Source organism: Daphnia pulicaria, chromosome 4 (genome assembly GCF_021234035.1).
Source record: "Daphnia pulicaria isolate SC F1-1A chromosome 4, SC_F0-13Bv2, whole genome shotgun sequence".
Lineage (NCBI taxonomy): Eukaryota > Metazoa > Arthropoda > Branchiopoda > Diplostraca > Daphniidae > Daphnia > Daphnia pulicaria.
Window position 1 is genome coordinate 13,253,587 of NC_060916.1, and position 23,937 is coordinate 13,277,523.

The window sequence follows — 23,937 nt, forward strand, 5'->3', positions numbered from 1 at the left end:
TCTTTATACAGAAAAAAAGGTTTTGCGCCGGGGTGCGCTGATTTGACCAATTGTTTTCGGAATTTCTTCTTCTTTTTTATTTGGCTGTATAGGTCCCATTCGGACGCCAATCAACCGCGCCGTCAAACGACGTTAGCACAGTCAAGCAACCACGCCCTTAACACGCGAAATAAAAAATAACGGGTATATATAGATACTTCTCTTATATATAAATTACACATCTCTGATTTGAGCATGTGTGTAAAGAAAGAAAGAATATAAAAGAAACTACATATACTTTTATATTCTTTTAACTTGGCCGGCGGAAAAAGAAGTTATATGGGCTGCTGGTGATGTTTATATCGGCGCGGGCGCAGCATCTTCTTTCCTATATATATATATATGCTGTGCGTGTGTGTGTGTGCAAGGTGTAGTTACAATCCTATAGCTCCCGACGACTATATACAGAGTCTCAGTGTTGTATAACCTCGGGATCGTTTGGCTTCCAGCAGCAGTCGACGGTCCGTCTCCCTCGTGGATGGAAGCCGAACGAAAACCCCCCATCACATCAGACTCGCACAGCTCTATATAGTCGCGGGAGCGTGAATTTTTCTCATTATTTCGAGTTTGGGCGGGAAAATTCAAACTTGAAAAATACAAAGTGAAAGTGAAGCAATCGAGACGCACATCACATACAAAAAAGAGGAAAAGGTAAAATTGGAAAAAAAAGTTTATTTCTTATTTGCTTATTTGATTTTTGATCGGTTGAGAAAATTCAATTGGTGATGACGTCCAGCGTTCGCTTATTGGTTTGTAAAAAAATAAATCCCCCCCTCCTTAAAAAAGAAATTGAAGTTGCCGCCTGAAATTGGCCGATAGGAAAGAAATTTCAATAAAATCCATCCATCGTCCCGACAAAAGAGGGGATAGAAAAAAAAATAAATAAATAGATAAATATAAATGTAGGAAAAAATAAAAGTTCGTGACCGGGAATTCAATCACGTTCGCTGCACTCCCGTACCTACATATAGGCCTCGACACTTTTTTTTGGGGGGATGAGAGCGAAAAAAGGAAAGAAGAAGATCTACTTTTTGCAGCTTTTCGGGAAGAGCGTGCCAATTCAATATTATACCCGCCCTTTGGCTGTTTCCTTAGACAGTTTTTCCTTATCTTGTTTTATTTCAAAAAATAGAAAAGAAATGGGTGTGCTTTTTTACCTGAACGATTTGAGGCTGTTTCATCCTTTTTTTTTTCTCCCCATTTCTTTTATCGATTCGTTTATTATAACAGCCCCAGAATTTTCCAAAAGAGTTTTATTTTATTTAGTTTTTTCTCCAGGCCTTGGGGGTGGTGGTGGTGCTGGTGGGCGGGTTAAACGCACACACACAACACACAGGGACCGTTTTCCCCCCACTGATTGAAGTAGACGGGCGTTGATGATGTCTCCGGGAAAAAAAATCATTATCAAACATCCCCAACCACCCAACCGCCGCCGGTCTATAAGAAAAGAAATCTGGTGGTGTAGTAGATCCTCTCTCTCTCTCCCAATGCAATTACCTGATCGAAGCTTTTATATAAACTTTACAGGCACCACACCAGACACCAGCATCACCGATATATATAGTATATATCTATCTATCTAAAATAAATATAGGCCTATATAAGCCAGCACACACCGCCATCATCGATTGAATGTCTAACCCAATTACGACCAAGATTTTCTTTTATAGAATAAGATGCGCACGGCCATTGATGTGTGTCTGTTGAAGCTTCTTTTATTTATCTTCTTCTTCTTCTTCGCTCCTTCTTTGCCCTGCTGGCCTCTTGATTGTGTTGAAATAGGAAATGTCAGGAGCGTCTGACATGTGCGAAAAGAAGAAGAGTTTCGTCTCGTCGGGCATCAATCTATTCGATTTTCGGGATATAAATATCAAGTTCAGTCTCTGAGACTAGCGAAGAAAAAGCGACAATTTTCGAGTTCAGGAATATAAATAATAGTTTTTTTTCTTTTTTCTTTTATAAATGTATGCAGAGGACCCGCCGTCTGAATCGATTTTGTTCTTAAATGTTCAAAACATATAAGAGAGAAAGAGTCTTTTGTCTACAGCCATTCCTGAATCTTTTGAACAATTTCTTATTATAGTACAAACTTTTTTCTCTTGTGTCTTTTTGTATTTTTTCAGACAAAGTTGATGTATATTAGGCTTTTCTCTCGTTTCTTTTGAGGCAATCATAATTATACATGTATCGAGATAATTATCATAGATTGATCTGTATTTAGTCTTTTATGTAATTTAGCTTTGGGCTTATGTTCTACAATAGAACATCAAAGAGAAATAATATACTGAATAGACTAATTGATTTGTGTGTTTCAACATGTATATTATACATTGAATCATTGAAATTTCTACAAATAAGTTGGAGATGGATCTGATGATCACGTTTCGACCTCAAAGGAAATCACAGATCAATCCAGACTTGCTGTCGTCCGCGTCTACCCATTTGATTAAAAAATAATGGAAGCATTTTTTTTCGTTTGACATTTATCCATTTCTTTTCCGCTGACGAATTCACGCAACGACGGAAAACATCCCTGGGTATATTACATGATAATATATATAGACAAAATGTGAATAAGAGAAATTCTTTTCGAGAGATTTGTGTCTGTTTCAAAAAATAAAAATAAAAACTATAGACAAAAGAATCCTTCAGCATGTTTTTTGCATAGCAAATTGGGTGTTTTTCTTTTATTTCTTTATATTATTCGCCGGCTTTGCACAGACGTCAGAACTGAGAAAAGACGAGCGAGTCATGTGTGATGCATTCAGAAAGATCTCGACGATTTACATCATCGATTTCGACAGGCGAATGAGAAAGATCTTTTTTTTATTCAGAGATGATAGTATAGGCCTATTCCGCACAATATGTTCCCGCGACCACTTATAGGAGCAGCAACATCAGGAACTTTTTCTTTTTTATGTTGAAAATATCCTCGAGGAGTTATAGATGCACATCAGAAAGAAAAAAGAAAGAAAAAAGTTGTAGGCCTATTTTTCTGATTTGTGTGTACAGCCCCCCTTGGTGCATCTTGTGCACACTGCTGTATATATTTATCTAACTGCTTGCGCTGAATAAACACCGACGTCGCATTATTCCGATATGAATGCGGATGAGAGAGATCCTGCTGCTGGATATTATACAGTCCCGACCCATCCGCAGTGTGATGAAATATATAATATCTAAATCTGCTAAATCTATTCTCATTTCATTTTTGATAAGGTATACAAATCAGCTGATGGCGCTTATTTGATGATCGATTTCTCGCCAATTGACACAATGAACTCGACGACGACCATCAACCAAAGGATTGTCATCCTCTTCCTGTTCATCATCTCCAGTAAGTTCATCATCATTTTCTGTCAACATCCATTGATTGAGAAATTCAAAAAGAAAAAAAGGAAAAAATTGGTTTCACCACTTGATCACGACCGGTGAGGGGATGGAAAAATTGTGGGCGGGATATAGAAAACGGACAGCTGTCAAGGATCGCGTCTGAATAGAATCCAGCGGCGGGCGTAGAGGCACGTTTTCTGTCTATTTGAAAAGCATTAGTTAAGCTGGATTATGAGTGTGCGGGGGGGAGGAGAGAGACCTCGACATATAAGGGCTCTCTCCTAGCGGCTCCTGACCGGCTCCTAGCGGCTCCTGGCCGCGGGGCGGGAAGAAAAAGGAGTTGAAGTGGGGGGAAAAAGAGCAGAGTAGTTCGTCTACATACTAGTGTGTAATATAAATGGCGGTGCTGCTAAAGTGAAAATCCTTTTGCACCCCGCGCGCTTAAAGAAAAGATGAGAAGAGCGGTCGTGATTGGGTTCCTCCCGCAAAGTCGTTTATTGAACCACCGCCGCTTCAAATGTCCTTTTTTTTTATTTGTTGGGAGGGCGTCGGTGCTGGGGTCTGACTCGGATCAATATGTTAACGGGCCGTGTACACATCCAACGGGAAATGAAGCTAATGCGTTTATAAGAGTTGTTGGGTGGAAAAGAGGAGAGAAATAAAAAGAAGACCGTGAGTCGGTGAGTGGTGTGAGTCGGGAAATTCAAAATGTAGCCTACCGTCTATCGACTTGGCGGGAGATTTGAATCGAAACGTGTTGGAGATCGATAGACCCATTGGGTTATTATGAGATTTGGGATTGAGATGGTTGATCTTTGGCGTGTTGCACACCTTGAACTTGTTTCAATTGTCTTGTCGAGATATCTTTACACGTAAGTTCAGCCTGTTCTTTTGTTAGACGAGATTCTGCGCGGCCAAGTGGGATTGAATAGAGAGAGGGAAATGTTCTATAACAGAGACACTACAGTTGAATCAGTGGCCGATTGTTTCCGGACGGAAACGATCGATGCGCACCCTTGTATCGACCCATTTTGATTTTGGTTTTGGTTTTTGCCCAGCGGGAAATTCAAATTCCTTAAAACAAAAATGGTTGAAAATCAATCAAAACATTTCAAACCGAATTTTTAAAAAAGGCGGTAAATTCAAAAACATTCAAAATAAATTATTTTGATGTTCTAATATGGAAATCAATAATCAAAAAATTAGTCTAGAATTTTTTAAAAATACAAATTATTTGAATGTTTTAGAATTTCCCCTTCTTTTTTTTGGGGGGGGGGGGGTTGAGTTTGGGGTTTTTGATATTATTGAGGGTGGAGTAAGCGCCTTGCGCTCGGATGACTATAGAAGAAGACGATGCGATGATTGGGTTCATTCCGTCAGCATCAGCTTCTTCTACTCCTTGCTGTTGGCGGCATGAAGAAGAAGGATCGATCGATCCAGCAGCTAGAGCGGACTCCGCCCGCCCGCCATCGTTTATTTTATATATATATATTTATTTATATATATATATATATAAAGTGTCTGTGCTGTGTGTGTGTAGAGGGATAGATAGTATAAAGTACGTGGTGGGTCGTGTACATACGATTGACGTTCGGATTTCTCTCTCTGTCCATGTATTTTCCTCAAGGGAAGAGGTTTATATGGCCGTCGAAAATCTCATCTGCCTTCGCATCCGCACGTCACCCGTCTCTCCTCTTTTCTTCTAGAGACCACCCCCGGTCGTTCCATAAAGAAAACTATATGCTGGATGTACTAGCTATATAGCCTACTAAGTTCATGGGAAATATATCAAAACGAAGATTAGATTTATCCGGCCAGCTCCCATTCAAGGAAATCATGTCTAATAATATGATATTTATATTTCATTCAAATGAGCAGGGCCGGCCGATTCTTAAAAATTTGAATTTTTTGGCGCGTAAAAAAGGAAGGAAAGAAAGTGGCGGAGGCTTTTGGTCTTGAATGCGCCCAGCAGACGGACCTGGTGCTGCCGGGCGTGTATAAAAACGAATTTCTTTGATCTTTTTGTGTGCGGGGGTATAGTTGGATAAAAGAGAGAAACCATTTGTTTTCTTCGGTCGTTTGATTTGTTCTCTCTGCGGTCGGGTATGTACAGCAGCCTACTGTAACATCTAAAGGCCCGGTTCGATTGATGGTGTGCCCAGCAACCTCCCAGCAACCCCCCACAAATTAGAAACAAAGAGAAATGAACAAAGATGATGATGATGTCACATATCATTTGAAAATCTATTGCCCATCATTAATTTATTAATAGGATTTCAATATTTTGTTATATAATACCCACCAGAAAAGAAAGGAAAAAGTCTATAAGACCCAAACATTTGAGGGATCGAAGCGGAAATGTGATCCGGTTGATGTTTTTGTCTCTATGGTGATCCCATCCATCCCTAGTCTCTTCTTTGTATAGAAAAGAGCCGGCCTATATCATCTATAGACGTATAGTATATAACGTCCGATAGACCAGCAAAGAAAGAGATCCCCTGGCGGATCATTGAACCATCAACACTGTCAGATGCGTTTCTATCGTTCTTTCTTGTGTCGACAATCAGATTTCCCTTTTTTTCCCATTTTCCCTTCTTCTTTTTGGTCCGTCTCTTTCGGTCTGTATTATATGTAGAGAAAACGATTCTTGATCCCTGGCCGCCATTTTTTTAGATTTTTTAGATTTTTACAAAAGGACGGCCAGTTTTTTTCGGACATTTGCTGGTCTATTGATTCTTTTTCTTTCGGTTTATCAACGGTGCAATCGCCCGTCTAACACACACACACTAGTGGTCCAAGTGGCCGTGAATGTTATATACCTATAGGCTATACTATATACCGGACAGAGCCGGCCATTTCAACGGCCTGTAATGGGCCACACAGCCAGCCAACGCGGTCGAGTGAAGAATTATTTAGGCTATATAAGTAGCTCGGCGGTAGGATATAGCTTACAAGGGGGACTACACCCCAAAAAATTTATGGTTCTATTCACTCTCAGCAGAGTTGCCGGCCATGGCATATCTAATCGAGCGGTGAATTCAAAAAAAAGAAAGAGCATCCAGCATCAGGATATATATCCAGCAGACGATCGATAAGTTAATGCTCTCTTCTATATACTTTGTTCGGTACCGGGCAGAAAATTTCGTTTATGCATCAGCAGGTAAACACAAAAAAAAAGCTCCAGGAAAATAATAAAATCGATCCTTTTTATCAGGAGCGCTTGTTGTAGGCTATAGACACAACCGATTATTATTTTGTATAAATTCTTTGATATAGTATATTCCGCGGTCCAGTCGAAAGCAATTATTACGTAAGCCAAAAGAATAAAAGGGAACACAGAGAGCCTTATTTCATTCAGGATCGCGCTCCTGTTTGATATGAAAGGGACTACTGGGATTGGGTATACTATAGAGCGAAAAATGGATGGAATTCGCCGAGATGTGTATACTGTTGGGGGGCGGGACGCGGGCATGTTGCAAACAGTTTGAAAAGCCAAAGAAGATTGGAAATGGGAGCAAAAGAGAGAGAAAATATTGATTGCCTTTGCTTTTCTCCTACTCCTGTCTTCTATATATAAGGGATAGATCCTATTTCTATAGACTTTGTGTGTGTGTGTGCATATATATAGGAAGAGCTATATTCTTTTATAGATAGAGCCGGGCATTCCGGCAGACGGCTCATCCGCCGCTGCCGCCGTTCCATCATGAATACCAAAGTAGACACATGTATGTATCTCTTTTTTTTTGTGTGCTGCTGCTGCTGCGGCTAGGAGTGATCCTGGCCGCCTCGTGAGCTGTGCTGATGCAAACACATCGTTATTTGTGCTCTCCTCGAGAGGATAGAGAGGAGGCTGGCCCCCGGCACAGCACCGCCCGGCCCAGGTCCGGCTCAAGAGATGGGGATTGTGCCAAATGGTATAGACATACACACAAGGAGAATTTCAGGACTGCTGACCTCTTCTTCTTATTTCCCGTTTGCTCCTTTTCGTCCATCACTCGTCCCGACATTTGAATTACCATTTTCGGGGGGGGGGGGGGATTGTCGGCCCGTCTCCACATCTATAGAGAGAGAGATTGGCCGGCCCTATTGACAAACACTCGGCCCACCAAATAATCCCTTTGCTCAGTTGAAGAAGAATCGCAGCAGAAAATGTTAACACATTTCTTTAATACAATTTTTATATTTTTTAAATTTCCCGCTGAAAATTTCAAATAAAAGTTTCCCGCCAAAAATTAAAAAAAATTCGTTTTGATATTTTGATTGAAATTTTTAATTTGATTTGGTTTTTGAATTTCCCGCCGGAAATTCCAGTTTTGATTTAGTTGTGGTTTTCTTGGCCACTTATATCCGGTGGTGCCTACAGATTGATGTGAACATCTGTCTAGTATATATACATACATACATACATACAAAGCTCAAAAGCTCGATGTAATATGGCGAGCTTGATATATATAATACCCATGTAATCCCCCGCACACACACACACCCAAACGTCTCGTCCCCTCCGCGCCATCCATGCTGGGCGGACCTTTTCTTTCTTTTTCCATTTCTTGTATCTGTTTTTAGATTTATTTATATACATAATATATACTATACAGGGCGGACATCTTGATAGGTGTAGTTTATAGGGACCAATAAATAGAGTCCACAGATAGACTCTTCCCATAGGCAAGGACGAGGCTGAAATGATGATGATAATAAAGCCGGACACAAGATCCCCCCCCCCCCCAACCAACCGACGGCTGCCTGCTGGACTGACGCCGCCGGCCTCATTGCTAAACCCTGATATGTTGTCCGCTGCCAGACATACGCGGTCTAAATAATATATCGTGTCGAATTATAAGACCCCCCTACACACACACACGAGATAAAAGAAAAAGAAAAATGTATAAAATTATCCGGCCGGACGGAAATGTGTTAACTCTCAGCTGATTAGGTTTGGAGTCCCGGGAATTTTTTCCTCCGGTGAACTGCTGGGATGTTCTGATTAGATTTAAATATTAATGACGGGCCTATATATACTTTGCGGAAGACGGGCCGAAAAGTTTTTTTGGCCAACATATCAAAGGCATCTGAGAATAAGATGGACCAAGAGCTGGCCGGCCGGCCGATCGATGTGTTTATACACACACACACACACACACAGGGACTGTTGGGGGGATTGTTTGAGCGGTCCAGCATTCAATGTCTGGTGTATGGTCTTACAATATTATTTTCCATGTGGCTGGCCGGCGTAGTCGCAGTCAAAGCCACAAACGGACAAGTTTGAACATAGACGGACTAGAGAGCGAGAGAGAGTCAAGCGGAAAGTTGTCGGTTCCCAAACTTGGTCCAGCGCCACCGCAGAGTCAGAGGCCAGCAGCAAAGTTTGTGGCTGGATCAAAAGAAAAGTTGGGCGGATAAGGTGAACACGACGGACCGCGGCGTCCAGCAGCTCTTTCTTTTTCTCATGTTATTATTATCATTGAATTGTCCGTCCTACATAGTGTGTACCGTTTTATTTATATTTTTTTCGCCCGGTAATTGAATGTCATAGGCCGGCCAGCAGCAGGCCGTCCAGTGGTGTTTGACTTATCAATAAATAGATCCGGCTCTTTTTATTTTTGTTATTTTGCGGATGTAGAAACTTACGGCAGGGTCGAGCCGGGCGAGTCTCTACTTCCGGCTGACGGACCTCGTTTCATCCAGGAGCCTCCGCCCTTGCTGGAATTCACAAATCAGACGGGAGCGGCCGTCTGGTGCGCCGCCACTGGGCACCCGCCGCCGACGGTGATGTGGGTGGCCGCTTCTGAGCTGGGCGCTTCGGCTGCATCCACTTCCGGCTCTGCCGTCCCCGAAACGGCCGGATTGAGAAGAATGGCCAACAGTCCGGCCGGCCCTCATAACATCTCGTTAGTCTTCCCACCGTTCCCGGCCTCGGCTTACCGGCCCGACGTCCACTCGACGGCCTACCGTTGCCGGGCCAGCAGCTCCAGCGGAACCATATTGAGCCGGGAAATGAGACTCAGGGCCGGTAAAAATAAACAATTACTGTCCGTCTTACAACAACAAAAAGACGGACTAAAAATAATCTTTTTTTGATAATTGTATCAGTTCTGGTCCAGTCGTACGAGACGCAAGCGACGGGCGGATCGGCGGTTAAAGGCGGAGTGGCCGTCTTACGTTGCGCCATCCCTCCGGCCATCAAGAACGACATCCAGGTGACGGCCTGGATGCAAGAGTTTACCGGCCTGACCATTTTCCCATCTCTACAAGGCGGTAAGTTTGAATTTGATTCATTTCAGATTTTTTTAAACTCGGCGAATGATTAAAATAGTTGAGTTGGCTGGAATAAAATCTCCACCGGAAGAAATTACCAGCGGCACCATCCAATCCCCCCTCAGCTCCTCCTTGATGAATCAATAAGGACAAGCTTCCCACCCTCCGTTCATCCGCCCAACGAATAAAAAAAAAAATAAAAAATAAAAAAATAAATTCCGGTCGGATGTAATAGCAATCATGACTTTTGACACGGATCGTTAATCAAAAAAGCCCCTCCCATCATCTCTCTCGTTTCCTATATAATAACGGGTGGCGTCTGCTGTTTTTGTGGCCGGCTGGGTGATGATGAACGATGCAACTAACAACCTCCGCCATCTATCTATCCTATCTATCCTATCTATTCCACCGATATATATATTAATGCGACTTGCTCCTTTTGAACTGGACCAGCAAGTTCGTCTCTAGATATTTTTCCAGGAAGATGATGGTGAAATATATACGTTCCGGTTCCATCCAAAGTTTTCTCGTGTGTCGGTTTGTGACAAATGGTGTCCCTTATATGATATTCTACCGGCCGATCGATAATGTGTAACATAAAGCTGCTGGGCGGAGGGAAGAAAGAAGAAGAAGAAGAGATGGGCGTGATTGTTTGAGGGGTAGACAGCAGCTGGACATTTGTGTTGTGTGCATGGCCGTTAGTGGGATGGGGGGAATAAAAGCAATCATCTGTACAACTACGTGAAAGATGTTTGGGGGCTAAATTGCGTTTTTCTTTCGTTGATGAGCGGGGAGAGTAAACGGTTTGTTCTTTTTCATATTTATTTTATTTTTGGGGGGATTTTTTGATTCAACCGAAATCACCGGAACACAGATGGAAAACACCACATGTTACCGGGGTCGGGAGACCTTTATCTCTACGGCGTCGACAAGAGCGACATCCGGGCCTCTTATCGCTGCCGGACACAGCACCGATTACACGCCGCCGGTTTCCACCAGCAGCTCAGTTCCAACGCCGCAACTGTCGCCGTCTCTGGTGATATACACATTACATTTATTTCTTTTTTTTCAAATTTCCCGCCTTTTTTTAATGTCAACATTTTAAATTTATCAAATTTCCCGCCCATTTTTAAATATAAATCATTTTAAATTTCCCGCTTTTATTGTGTCAATTTATTTTTTCAAATTTCCCGCCCTTTTTAAATGTCAAAATTTCAATTTTTTCAAATTTACCGCTTGTTTTACACGTCAAAATGTTGTATTATTTCATTTGTTCAAATTTCCCGCCTTTATTTTTTAAAATGTCAAAATGCTATTTTTGTTTTAAAAAGAGCCTTTAAGCGTCGCCGGACCGAGCGTGACCGTCAAAACGTCGAGTGTCCAAGTCTTGTTGAACGACAATGTCGCCCTTCCATGTCTGGCCCAGGGCTATCCAGTTCCAGAAATAAGGTAAAAAGCCCTTTCTATGTAGAATATAACGTCTAGAACTTATAGAGCGTGGGTGCGTTTTATTTGGCCACAAAGTTCCGCACTATATACGTGACGTATCGGGAGATAGTTTGGGGACCAATGAAACACATCTGTCGATATATGGCGTACGTCTACGTGTACCAAAAGAGCTGGAACGCCGAACATGATTCCTTTGATGTCTGTCGATGAATAATTGCGCAGTTCAGCGCTATCGTGTAATCGCCCGACCGATATGATTTCAATGACTATCAAAAGGCAACTTGAGATATTTGTACATATAGACGTACTACATACCTAAATCGACATTTTCTTGATCTTACAAACATAAAAGGAGCTTATCATCTTCATCGTCATCGCATCATTTATTTAAATACAAATTTAGACTTTTTCCATTGGTTTGAATATGAATTAGAATATCAAGTTTTGACTTTTTTAGCTTGGCTGCTGTGGTAGTAGGAGGGGCTTGTAGTGTCCTACTTGATGAGGCAAACTATTTGAAAATAATTACTGAGGGAATAATTCCGAACCGGATGTCAAGTGCTGGCGGGAAAATGTAGCGATAGGGGGTCGATTTAAAATGGTATCGATTTCTTGAGCATATGATTAATTAGAAAGAAAAGTGTCGTCTGCTTATTTACAATTTACGAAAATGATTTGAGATTAGAGTGATGACATTCCAAATTAAGGTAATAATTCAATTTGAAACAGTTTAGTGCATGTTAGTAAAGAATGATTAAAATGTTTAAAAGTCAATCTGGAAAGTAATCGTGCTGATGTGGGAAGACTGATGTTAATTGGCAAACACAACATTTCCTAACTTTGCTCTTTGCTTTGCTTTTAGAGATGATAAAGTTTAAACCATTTCGGGGGAAATCATTTATTATTCCAAGCCAAGTGGTTTGTCACAGAGTCATTCCACAGTTTAGTTCCTCCAAGTTTACGTTGAAAACAATCACATGATCAACATAGGAATGTCAGATTTTCTCGCAGGTTTTCATTGCTCACTGCGATACAAATCATTTTAGTTTCACCAGCTTTACTTTGCCAATTTTCCATTTTAAAACGATTGGATTTTCCTGGAGGAATTGTAGACTGGAATGATTTGACGACAAACCACCACTGTTTCAATATCACAAGATTGCCAAATGATTGCCAAATTCCACCATGTTTCAACTTTTAATTTCCATAAAATCAAAAGTGCAACTGAAAAAATTGTGGAACCACACCGGCACAGCAGCCAATAAGATTTTGGAAAAATTCCTGATTTTAACTTCCCGCAATTTTCATTTTGAAAATCAAATTCCGTCCACCGACCGACCGGGGGGGTTTCTCTGTCGGTGGTGGGAAATCGATAAAAGAACGTTAGGAGCTGTGTGTGGAGCTCCTGGGCGGTGCGGTACGGTGAATGTGTTCATCCATATCCAGGGCACGACAGCAGACGGACGGGGGGGGGGGGGGGATGTCGAATGGATCGTTAGAGCATCTCTTTCCCATTGCAAACCACGTACACGCTCGAGTGTAATATATTTGCTGAGCTTCTGCTTCCCAATCCGTGACTTTGATTGGCTCTCCATCTCCCCCACCCCACCCCTCCCATCCTCTCCTTCGTCAAGTCTAGGAGCTTAATCAGGAGCGGGTGCTGGGCTGGCCCGTCCCGTCTGTGATGTAGTCGTCATGGGGACCCCGGGCGTTGATTGCATATCCGTCGCCCGGAATTTATTTTCTTTGAGATAAAAAATAAAGTTAATTGATTTGGATTGAATGTTCTTATATTATTAGATGGTATCGATTGGAAGTGGACGGCCAGCCGACGCCGATGGACGAGTCGACGGCCAGTTTCGGCGTTTTGGTGCTGGAGAATGTCCAGCCGGAAGACGGAGCCACGTACCGCTGCACGGCGGCCAACAGCGTCGGACAGAGTTTGCCTTACGACGTCCGGCTGGACGTCGTGGAGCCGCTGAGGGTCCAGCTCAGGCCGGCGGACAAGTCCGTCATGAGGGTCAATCAGGGTCACGTGGCTCAGATGGAATGCTCCTTCCAGCTGGACCAGCAGAGCCACTACAATAACGGACTGTCTGGGCACTCGTCGACCGTCCGGTCGGTCATCAAATGGCTCAAAGACGGGCTGGCCATCACTACGTCGACAGTGGTGGCCAACGCCAACCCCGGCGGCAATTCCAAGTACCAGCAATCGGCCGTCATGTCCGTCTCTTCCAAATCCGCACCTTCCGGCAAACAGGAGCAGATCTGGTCGCTGGCCGTCGCCAATTTCCAGCGGGCCGACCAAGGGATCTACCAGTGTTTCGTCTACACGGAAAGAGAGTCGGCCCAGTCGTCCGTCCGTCTACTACTGGGAGGTATAATTCAATTGGATATTTCAATTCCGGGCTGGAATAGAAAAATTTGATTTTAAAATGACAGAAGCGGCCCCGCAAATGGTCCACACGTTCAACGAGCAGACGCTGGTTCCCGGCCCGTTTGTGACTCTAAGGTGCTCGGCCGTCGGCAATCCAGCGCCGGACATTTCTTGGCTGCTGGACCGGCAGCCCCTCGCCTTCCAGCAGCTCAGCGACGCCAGGTGAGTTTGAAATTTCGTCGGAAATAAAAGCGGGAAAACGGGCTGGAATGGATTTTGTCTGAACGAATTCCGGTCCGTCCGTCTGTCTGTGTGTGTAGATTGACGCAAAATCAAGTGGTGTCTTCCGGCGGTGAGACGACGGGCCATTTGAACATTAGCAGCGCTCAAGTGGAGGATGGCGGTGAGTATACGTGCGTGGCCAAGAATTTGGCCGGCCAGGCCACCCACTCGTCACGTCTCAACGTCTACGGACTGCCTTACATCCGCAACATGCCCAAGATGACGGCCGTGGCTGAAGCCGATGTCTCCATCAAGTGTCCAGTCGCCGGATATCCCATCATGGAAATCGCCTGGACCAGAGGTGAATTTGTTTTTCAAAGTTTTTCTCTAAACAATTTGAATTTCGCGCTTAAAAATTAAATGTTTGAAATTCAAATTTTTGAAATTTTCGCGCTCAAAATTTTGAAATCAAATGTTCAAATTTCAGGTGAAGAAATGTTGAGATCGGGTAGTAAGTACGTGCTGGACCACCAGACGGGCGTGCTCATCATCAAATCGGTGAGTCAGGCAGGTGACAAGGGCGTCTACACTTGCACGGTCCGCGATCGACAGGGTCACACGGCCCGTCGCGATTTCACGCTCGACGTCGTCGGTAAGTTGATTCAAACCCCAAAACTATTTCCCGCCAAAATTTGAAAATCAAAGAAATTCAAATTTAAAAAACGATCGACAACATTAGAAGATTATGATAGAAATGTACATCAAAGTTAAGTTTAGTATTTACACAACAAAAATGTTTGGTGGGGACCAGTGGCCCCCAAGATGACGCCGTTCCAGCAGACGGACCCTAGCGGACTGAAGCTGGGCGAGCGGCTGACGCTAACGTGCGCCGTCACCAAAGGCGACCTGCCTCTGTCTTTTAGCTGGACAGTGGACGGGCGGCCGGTGGTCAGCTCGCCGGGCGGCTCGCTCAAAACCGTTCAGATCGATCCGTACACGAACCTTCTGAGCGTCGACTCGCTCCAGCCGGCCCACAGCGGCAACTACACGTGTTCCGTTGACAATTCGGCCATCACCGCATCACATTCAGCCACGACGCCGACGACGGCCAGCAGTAGCGGGCAGCGCCAATCCCAGCTGGTCCTCATCCAGGGTATTTTTCCCATTCAAAAACCAAAACCAAAAACAAAAGAACAAACGCAACTTTTTCAATCATCTCCGCACCCCAGCGCACTCGGAAACGAAAAATTGTCCAGCATGTGATGGGCCAATTATTTTTTTTGAAGTTTGATTGATTTGGATATGATTGCACAGACACACACACTGGCCAAAAATGATGTGCTGATTTGTTTGTGTGAAACCAACTAGACACCGCACTTAGAGAGATTATTTGCACCGATATCATTTGAATCATTTAAATTTAAGAACTTTTCCCGCCGAAAAAAAAACGGCGCCAGAATTTGGAAAATTGAAAGTTTTGGGAAATCGACGGGGAGTTTGACGGGCGAATTTCAACTTTCAAAGAAGCGACCGGGGGACTTGGGATGGATGAAACTTGGTCATTAGTCGTCGTTAAATATGCAGATTCAAGCGGGAAATCAGCTGGAAGTAAAAACAAACAAAAAGATTACGTGTGTGTGTGTGTGTTGGAAACAGTTCCGCCCAGGATGGACGCGTTCGCCCAGCGGGAGGAGGAGCAGATCCTGAAACAGGGGATCCGCACTCGTTTGCTGTGCGGAGTGAGCCAGGGCGACAAGCCGATGGATTTCAGCTGGACCAAAGACGGGCAGCCGCTGAGCGCCTTGTTCGGCAGCCGAGGAGGCGGCCCAGGTGTCGTCCTGCCGGCCGTCAACGTCCGCGAAGTGGACGCCGATTCCAGCGCCCTGACCTTCACCAACCTGAGCGCCGTCCACTCGGGCCGCTACGAATGCGCGGCCCGTAACGCCGCCGGCGTCGCCCGCCAATCGACTCTATTGTTCGTTCAAGGTATACTGCCCCCTAGCCCAACATCCAGCCAACCCCCCCAAAACAGCTGGACCACTAAATCCTACATCAAAAAAATATTTTTAAAACCAAAAATGGCGCGTTCATTACTACTCGAATTTTTTTAAAAATTTAAAAAATTTAAACCAATTAAAACGGCAGGGGGGGGGGACTACGATAGGGTGAGATCAATAATGTACATACAAAAATAGTTATTGATTGACTTTCAGCACTGAATTATACATCTTCACTTTTGCACTGATTGAAACACCACGTATACGCTCTTTTTCGATAATCGATAGTTTTGCAAATTTGTCTTGCGCATCCCAATTGATTTCCACTCACACAATTTTGAATCTATTCGAGCACAAATTTCATTTTTCAGACCCGAAAAAATGTGAATTTTTCTAGAAAACATATTTCCAACTTTTTCCTTTTTTACGTTCATCTTTCACTCGGCCTTTTATCTCTACACACTATATAACCTCCCCCCCTTGCGCCAATCCATTATGCAAACAGCCGGAAAACCATCAAGAGAATGGCGGGGACTCCCCAATCCTCTTATGATGATGATGATGGGGCTATTTGCATATTGGAATTGACTGCCAGTCATGTTTTTCGGCTGCTGCACTGAATGCGAGTGTGTCTCTGTGTGCTCTGTCTGTGTGTGTGTGCGTGTGTGTTGCCATTGATTTTTTTTTTCTTTTCGATTCTATCGCCCGCCCCTTTTTCTGAGAGACACGCCCACAATATGTTTGAGTTTATCCTTTTGATTTTTGATGATTTGCGTGGGGGTTGATTTAGTGCCGCCATTTTGGAGTGTCGAGCCAAGAGATGTGAGCGTGTTGGCCGGCCAACCTTTGACTGTCCACTGCCAGGCCGATGGCTATCCCAAGCCCAACGTCACGTGGAGCTGGACGTCCGGTAACACAAAATCAAAATCAAAAAGAAAAAGAAAAAGAAGAAGCGGGAAATTTGATTGAATGTCGGATACTATCAGCAGGAGGAGGTTCCAGTCCGTCGTCTAATCAAGAGCCGACGACGGCTTCATCTTCTTCTCATCCGTTAACCAACCGGACGTCGCCCGCCTTTCTCAGGGTCATGGACAATGGGACGCTCATCATCCGCTCGGCCCGCAAGAGCCTACAGGGCCGCTACACATGTCGGGCCGTCAACCGCATCGGCCAGGATCTGACGGCCACCATTTCCATCAGCGTTCATGGTACATCTATTTCTTTATCTTTTAGGGTGGAGGGGGGATCCTGCCGAGAAATGTTTCATATTTGGGCGGGAAAATTCGAAATTTCAAATGTGGGTAGGAGAAAGATCAAAAGATTAAATTCCCCGTTCGAATCAATTAGTCCCGTCCCATCCCGTCGTGTTTCTTTGTCGTCTGGCCGGCCCGCCCGTCCGTGAAAGCTCGTTATGCATCCGACTCACACAAGACAATATTTCGGTTGCCGGGCCTGGGTTTTAGTAGAAAGCCGCCGGGCTGATGTTTTCGAACGCGGAAAAGTCAGTCAGCCGGATGACGTCCTCATCTCTTTGATGGCCGGGCGACGGCCTGGTTGGCTGCGGCTTTTGTCTTTCATTCGCTTCGCTGCTCGCCCGCCTCACATTAATTTTTTGATAATAAAATGACAATCATTTTCCAGGAAAGAGAAGATAAGAATTGATTTTATTCTTTTGACTTTTCTTTTTTCTGCCCGGCTCAGTTGGCCCGAGATTTCGTGATTCGCTTAGCCGACTGGCAGTCAAACGGGACGTCCAGGCCTCGCTCAACTGTCGAGTCGACGGAGACGGGCCGCTGCATTTGGCCTGGAGGCGGAGCTCCTCATCGACTTCTCTCTTGTCGTCTAATTACAGGTTTGAAATTAAAACTTTGATGCAATTAAAAAACAGACGTGCATTGGTTGAGTGTCGACACGAATCTCTCTATTGCCCAGGTTACGGATCCAGGAGAAGGAGGCACCTCCCAACGGGGTGATTTCCACTTTGACGATCGCCGCCACCCAAGTGGAAGACGTCAGTTGATTACGTCAAATTTGAATTACATTTTTATTTTTAAATGCGGGAGTGGATTATATCTAATTGAACATTTGACAGGCGGGAATTTACATCTGCATCGCTTCCAACAGTCACGGCCAAGTGGAACGCGATTTCCAGCTCACCGTTTTAGGTGAATCCCGCGCCCAAATTAAAAATGAAAATTTTTTTTTTCAAATTTAAACAATTTGAATTTGCCGCTCATTTTTCAGAACCGCCCGAACAGCCGCGACACCTTCAAATCCAGGTACTAATCAAAAATAACCAATTTTCCAATGGACAAAACGACTCAAATGCCCCCAATTGGTGGTAGGAGACGTCCAGCCGTCGAGTGGCCCTCTCGTGGTCGGCTCCGTCCAGCTCCAACGCTCACAATCCGCTCATCGCCTACATTGTCCAGTACCGAGACACCAAACGTGAGTGTGTCATCATTGTCTTTTTCTCTTACAGTGTCCAGCCACTCCACCAATATGCTTTGTGCGTCTCTCCAAATTACAGATGGCGGCACTTGGCAAGAGACGGACAATTTGTCCGTCTACAACACCAACTACAGTCTGGAGGGTCTCCAACCGTCCACTTCTTACCAGGCCAGAGTCGTGGTACCTATTCACTATTCACATCAAATTTGTTTAAGAATGAAAAAGCTATTCATCTTGTTTTATTATCAAGGCGGAGACGAGCGCCGGAAGGGGTCCGCCATCCGATCCTGTCGGTAAAATATAAAATTCGAATAACGACGGGCCATTAAATACGAAAACATTTTTTGATTTGATTTTATTTTGGGACCAAATATCGATCGTTTTTATATTATTTTTTTTGTGTGTGTGTGTGTTATCTTTTGATATGTTTCAATCAAAAAGCAATAACGACTTACGGCGAACCCCCCGGGACTTGCCCGTCCGACTTGCGAGCGGTGCCCGTTTCCTCGTCGAGTATCCGGTTGACGTGGACGGCAATCAACGGCAACAGCTGGCACAGCAGCTTGATAGGCTACCATTTGGGCTTTCGCCAAGACAAGTTAGTGTAGCATAGTACCTATTTTGTAGATGACAGCCGGCCGGGCCGGCCCTGGCCGTCTTCTTTTTTAGTCATCTTTTTTTATATTTTATTTTCTTTCTCTCCTATTCAGCGCCATGTCGTACAACTTTACGACCGTGCCGCTGATGGACCAGCAATCCAACGGACAGCTGGAACTGACGCTGGGCCAGCTCCGCAAAGCCACCAAGTTTCTAATCGTCGTCCGGGCTTTCAACCGCTACGGCGAAGGACCTTTGTCCTCACCAGCCACGGCCGTCACCTTCGAAGATGGTTGGCTTATTCTCATCTTGTTTGGTCCATTTATCGTGTCCACACCTTGTATACTTAATGGGCTCCCTTTCAGTTCCGTCTGCTGGACCGCAATCGCTGAGGTGTTCGACGTCGTCGTCGCAGAGCATCGAAGTGACGTGGCAAGCGCCGCCGGCCTCGGAGCACAACGGAATCATTCAGAATTATCGACTCCACTACGAGATGATGGGCCCGGTGGTGACGGACAACGAGTCCGTCGCACCGTTAGTCAAAACGGTGGACGGAATCTACGCCACCCTGGCCGGATTGTCGGCCCATTCGGCCTATCGCATCCGAGTCGAGGCCGTCACCCGCATAGGAGCCGGCCCATTTTCCGCCTCAGTCACCTGTTTAACGGACGAATCTGGTAGAAATCAAACTGGGAAAATTAATTTAAATAATATTAAAATTGAATTCATTATGATTTTATTCAGTTCCCAAAGCTCCGGCGGATGTGAAAGCTTTCAGCAGCGGCTCCAACGCCGTTTCCATTTGCTGGACGATTCCGTCACAAACCAACGGCCAAATCCTTCACTACACGGTCAACATCAAGTAATCAAAATTGCCCAGCATTCCTACCCAAATGCCCAGCTACTTTGATTCAGCGTCTAGAAACCGCAATAACATCCGTCTGATGAATTGATTTGTTTCATCCCCAAAAACAACCGGATCCAATCACGAGTCGGGAACTAATTAATCACCATTGCGCGAGTTAACTCGCCTAATGAACGGGGGGACGGACTCGTCAATCCGCCCGGTTGTGTCACCACCCAAACAAGTCAAGAGTCTCGTGTGTGTCTAGACTGTGCTGTTGGCAGTCGCTAGGGGGTAGATTGGCAGACATTGATTTGACGTTATCCGACTCGGCCATGTTATCCAGCATTCCGGAATGGGGAGTCTGAACACACACCCACACACACACCCACGGACACACTCTTGTGCGGATTCAATTGTCTCTTTGATGGAAGGTCTTGTCGAGAGTGGAATAACCTGGGCGACTTGTTATATACTACATATATTGGATTCCGGAAATTAAAAGCATTCCATTCCGTAGTTGTTGCACATGCGGATGCGCTGGAGTTTTGGGAAAACTAATTTTCTTTCTTTTTTGGTGTTTTCTCATAAGGGCTGGAGGGCAACAACACGGATCGGCTGCCAACGTCCAGCGCCACACGGTGCCCGGCTCGCAAACTCACTACCAGGTCGAGTCTCTGTTGTCCGGCAGTAAGGACTCGACGACGGCCCAGCAGACGACTTTCTACGAGATTTGGGTGACGGCCGCCAACAGGGCCGGCGTCGGAGACAAATCCAAAGTCATCCGCTTTTCTCCAAATTCCAAAGGTGAAATTCAAATGAAATTTGAGATGATTTGAGGTTGTTTCTATTATAATTATATTATATAACGGTTTGATGGTGGAACAGCCAACAATGTGGCCATTTGCTCGTTTGGCCGGCGAGTTGTCCAACTATGGAGGTCCAGCGTCGATCTACCCTGCCGTCCGGTTGGCAATCTAGTCCAGCCAAATTGGACGTACAACGGGAAATTAATGGACGATCGAAAACAGTTGGCCGGCAACAACAACAACAGCAAATCGAACGGGTATATCAGCTTGACGGACTTGAAGCGGAGTGACGCGGGCAATTATACCTGTTCCGTCACAACCGGTTTCATCAGCGATTCCATCACCTACCAGCTGGCCGTTCTGGGTAATATATTCAATCGATAATTTCCCAATTTATAATTTAATTCAATTAAATTAATGGCATTAATGGGCAAATTGAATTTTGGCAGTTCCTCCGGTACCGCCGGCCCTCCACGTTTTCCAGACGACCGTCCAGCAAATTCAAATGCAGTGGAAAGCGGAAGACGACGGCGGAAGTCCCGTCCGCGGATTCCTGCTCCACTGGCGACTGGCGGACGGTGGCGACTGGGAAGAGCGCGAGCTGGACCGGCACGTGACAACCGCTCAACTCGACGTAAATTTTTAATTCATCCAATAATAATTGAATTCAAATGATCCGGTTTGATTGAAATTTTAGAATTTGCGGTGCGGGACAAGGTATCAGGTTTATTTGACCAGTCACAACGCCGTCGGCACTAGCGGCCCTAGTAATTCCATCACGGCCAGAACCAAAGGAGACGCCCCGCTGGTTCCGTCGGCCGTTTCGGCCGCCCTCAGCACCAACTCGTCGCACATCAGCGTCTTCCTTAACGGCTGGCAGGAGCGCGGATGTCCCATCCGCTCCTTTGGCGTCGATTTCAAAATGGACGGCGAAGCTTACTGGACGACGGTGTCGGATGACGTTCAAAATCTGCCCGTCATCTTCATCGAGGACGTCCAGCCGTCGACGGCCTACAATTTGAAAGTTCGCGCCAAAACCAGCGGTGGAACGGTGGCCGTCGAATACGACGTGGTTACTTTGGATCACTCGGGTTTGACCCCGACGCCGGATCGAATCAACCGGGCCGGCCGGCAACTGGTCCAGCCCAGCAGTAGCAACAACTCGACAGATGGCAGTCACGTCGTTTTACCTTGGTGGCTCATCGGTGCCGTTAGGTACAAATTGAAATCAAATTGAATTTTGGGATTATTTTTATCATTGGCCATTTTATTAAATTTTATGAATTTTATTAGCGCCGTGGGAACGGCATCGCTCCTGGGCCTGGTTGTGGCTTGTTCCTGCCTGTACAAAAGTAATTTTGATTTTCAATCCAATCAAGGCCGGCCAATTCTAAAAATAAAATTTCGATTCTTTTTATGGACAGCGCGGAGTGAAAGTCGACGGTTGGTGGCTTCCGCATTGCCGTCGGAATCGACTCTGGCGGACGCAATGAACAACGCCACCAACACGTGGAACAAGACCCACAAATCGGGATCGACCATGGCCGATCGCAGCAGCTCCAAACGCAGTTCCACCTACGAGCTCCAAAGTATGGCCGATAAAATGTCCAGTAAGAATCTGATGGCCGTCTCTAATTGAAATAGAATCAAAGTTAATTTTCAAATTAATTTTGAATCATTAGATTATTCGGCGGATCAGCACGACGACATTTACCCGTATGCCACTTTCGAATTGCATCGGGACCACCATCCGCGGTCGCCCGTCAAGATGCTCGACAATCCGCCGGTAATTATTTAATTTTTGAAAGTTGGCGGTTTCCCGCGCTCATTATAACGACGACAGCCGTTACGATTTTCTCTTTTTATTTTCTCACCGCCAGGATTTCACCCGACTCAACAAGTACGGGCACCACCATCACGGCGGTCTGGGGACCCATTTGAAATTGCCCCTCAGGCCGCCGCCCACTTGGTCGGAGCTGAGCACGATCGAAATCGAGCGACACTTTCAAGGCTCGCCCACCGTTTCCGATTCGTAATTTGAATTATTTTTATTAAACTCAAATTGTACCAATGGAATGACAAATTGAACGTGTTTTATTAAAAATATCCAGGGACTTGGAGAGTCTTCCGATAGCGGCGGATTACATTCACGACCGGCCGGGTCAGCAGCAGCAGCAGCGTCCGTCCCGCCATCACGGGACCACCAGCAGTTTCGCCAACGGCCCGCCACCGGGCGATTGCGGCAGCAGCGCGAGAGTGTCGACGCTCAATAAACGCTTCAGTAAAACTCTTTCATCTACATGATTCCGTATAGACCTACTACTACTACTACTACACAATTGCGCAAGCGCTTTTGCATTTGAATGCGGGGGGGCAGCAAAGATAATCATCTCGTCATGCACAAAACTAGGCGCCAGCAATTCCACCACCAACAACAGCAACACCAAAGATGCCTCATCTTATTATTCCGCCACGTCGTCTACATCCGCCTTGAAGGAATTCTCCGGCGAGCCGTTATCATCATCATCCCGAATCCATTGCGGATCGCAGCGCCAAAGACCCAGGTCTAATCAATCTAATACCATTTAAACGATTAAATAGAAATTGAATTTGACAAATTCTAATGAAAAGTCATCCGGTGCCGAAGAAATCCGTGCCGATAGGACTCCGGCTGGTGGATCAATCGAATTTATGGAGCGGCGGCCATGAGCACAAGTCGTGGACTTTGAATCCTTTGATGGAATCGGGCGGCAAAACATTGTCCAGCTCCTCGTCCAGCAGCATTGTCCACCGCCCCAAAGCCAGCCGGAATGGTGGAGGTCCGACCCATTCCATCGGCAACAACAATAAACAACAACGTCAGCCGCAGCAGCAGCAGCAGCAGCATTCAGCAGAATCCTCGCCTCCGGATCATTCAATAGCCGTCTAATCTATCGCCGGACACATTTCGCTCTCTCCTCCAACTCCTCCGCCGGAAATCCTCTCCTCTTTGTGTGTGTTTGTGTTTCCCCCCCTTTTATTCCCGAGCTGTATATATATTCTCTCAACACTCGACACACACACAGACAGACAAAGATATGCACTTTTGGAAATTGAAATCGATTTATTTGGGGGCCTGTTGTTATGTTATGCCTAGAGCAGCGCCCAAGGATTATGGAAACGCGTCAAATACACAACTGTACACAAGTCTCTCTATACATTCCGCTCGCAATGCACAATGGCTTATCTTTCTAGAATCCATCGCGCTCCCCTTTTATATATTTATATAATAATAATAAAACATAAATGGATGGAAGATAAATCTACAGATTTATTCCTCGCCCGTGAATGCCTACCAAAAATGGTCCACTAGGGCCAATCGGCTTGAAGTGAATAACTTTTGGCCGGAATCAAAAACGTGAAAAGAATTTCAAAGAATGTCAAAATAAAATGTAGTACTGTCGTGAGTGTCGTGAGTGTGTGAGTGCCGGACGAGCGAGTTTTTCGGGACCGATAGGAAACACGCTCCAAGTGCGCACCGGGAGAGAGAGCGTGTAGTTTAGTTTTGGAGGAAGGGAAGGT

General features: G+C 45.2%; 1 protein-coding gene across 8 annotated transcripts; it reads left to right on the forward strand.

The window, feature by feature from the left end:
- Positions 1-442: 442 nt before the first annotated feature.
- LOC124336852 (Down syndrome cell adhesion molecule-like protein Dscam2) lies at positions 443-23,563 on the forward strand. Of its 8 annotated transcripts, none has more exons than XM_046790678.1 (35): positions 444-690; positions 3,259-3,376; positions 8,996-9,385; positions 9,466-9,630; positions 10,505-10,666; positions 10,962-11,079; positions 12,880-13,457; positions 13,522-13,678; positions 13,777-14,039; positions 14,166-14,330; positions 14,490-14,831; positions 16,466-16,585; positions 16,662-16,883; positions 17,377-17,527; positions 17,608-17,686; positions 17,768-17,840; positions 17,920-17,954; positions 18,021-18,123; positions 18,206-18,306; positions 18,377-18,419; positions 18,568-18,724; positions 18,837-19,015; positions 19,089-19,400; positions 19,468-19,585; positions 20,160-20,374; positions 20,456-20,740; positions 20,826-21,010; positions 21,074-21,591; positions 21,670-21,728; positions 21,801-21,986; positions 22,059-22,162; positions 22,257-22,408; positions 22,488-22,657; positions 22,787-22,940; positions 23,008-23,563. In XM_046790678.1, the coding sequence occupies exons 2-35, from the start codon at positions 3,289-3,291 to the stop codon at positions 23,303-23,305; spliced, it is 6,447 nt and encodes a 2,148-aa protein (XP_046646634.1). In that variant the 5' UTR covers positions 444-690; positions 3,259-3,288; the 3' UTR covers positions 23,306-23,563. The 8 variants fall into 8 exon arrangements, with proteins under 8 accessions (XP_046646640.1, XP_046646634.1, XP_046646638.1 ...); XM_046790682.1 differs by having other exon boundaries at positions 21,801-21,965; XM_046790679.1 differs by having other exon boundaries at positions 16,665-16,883.
- The last annotated feature ends 374 nt before the right edge of the window (positions 23,564-23,937 follow it).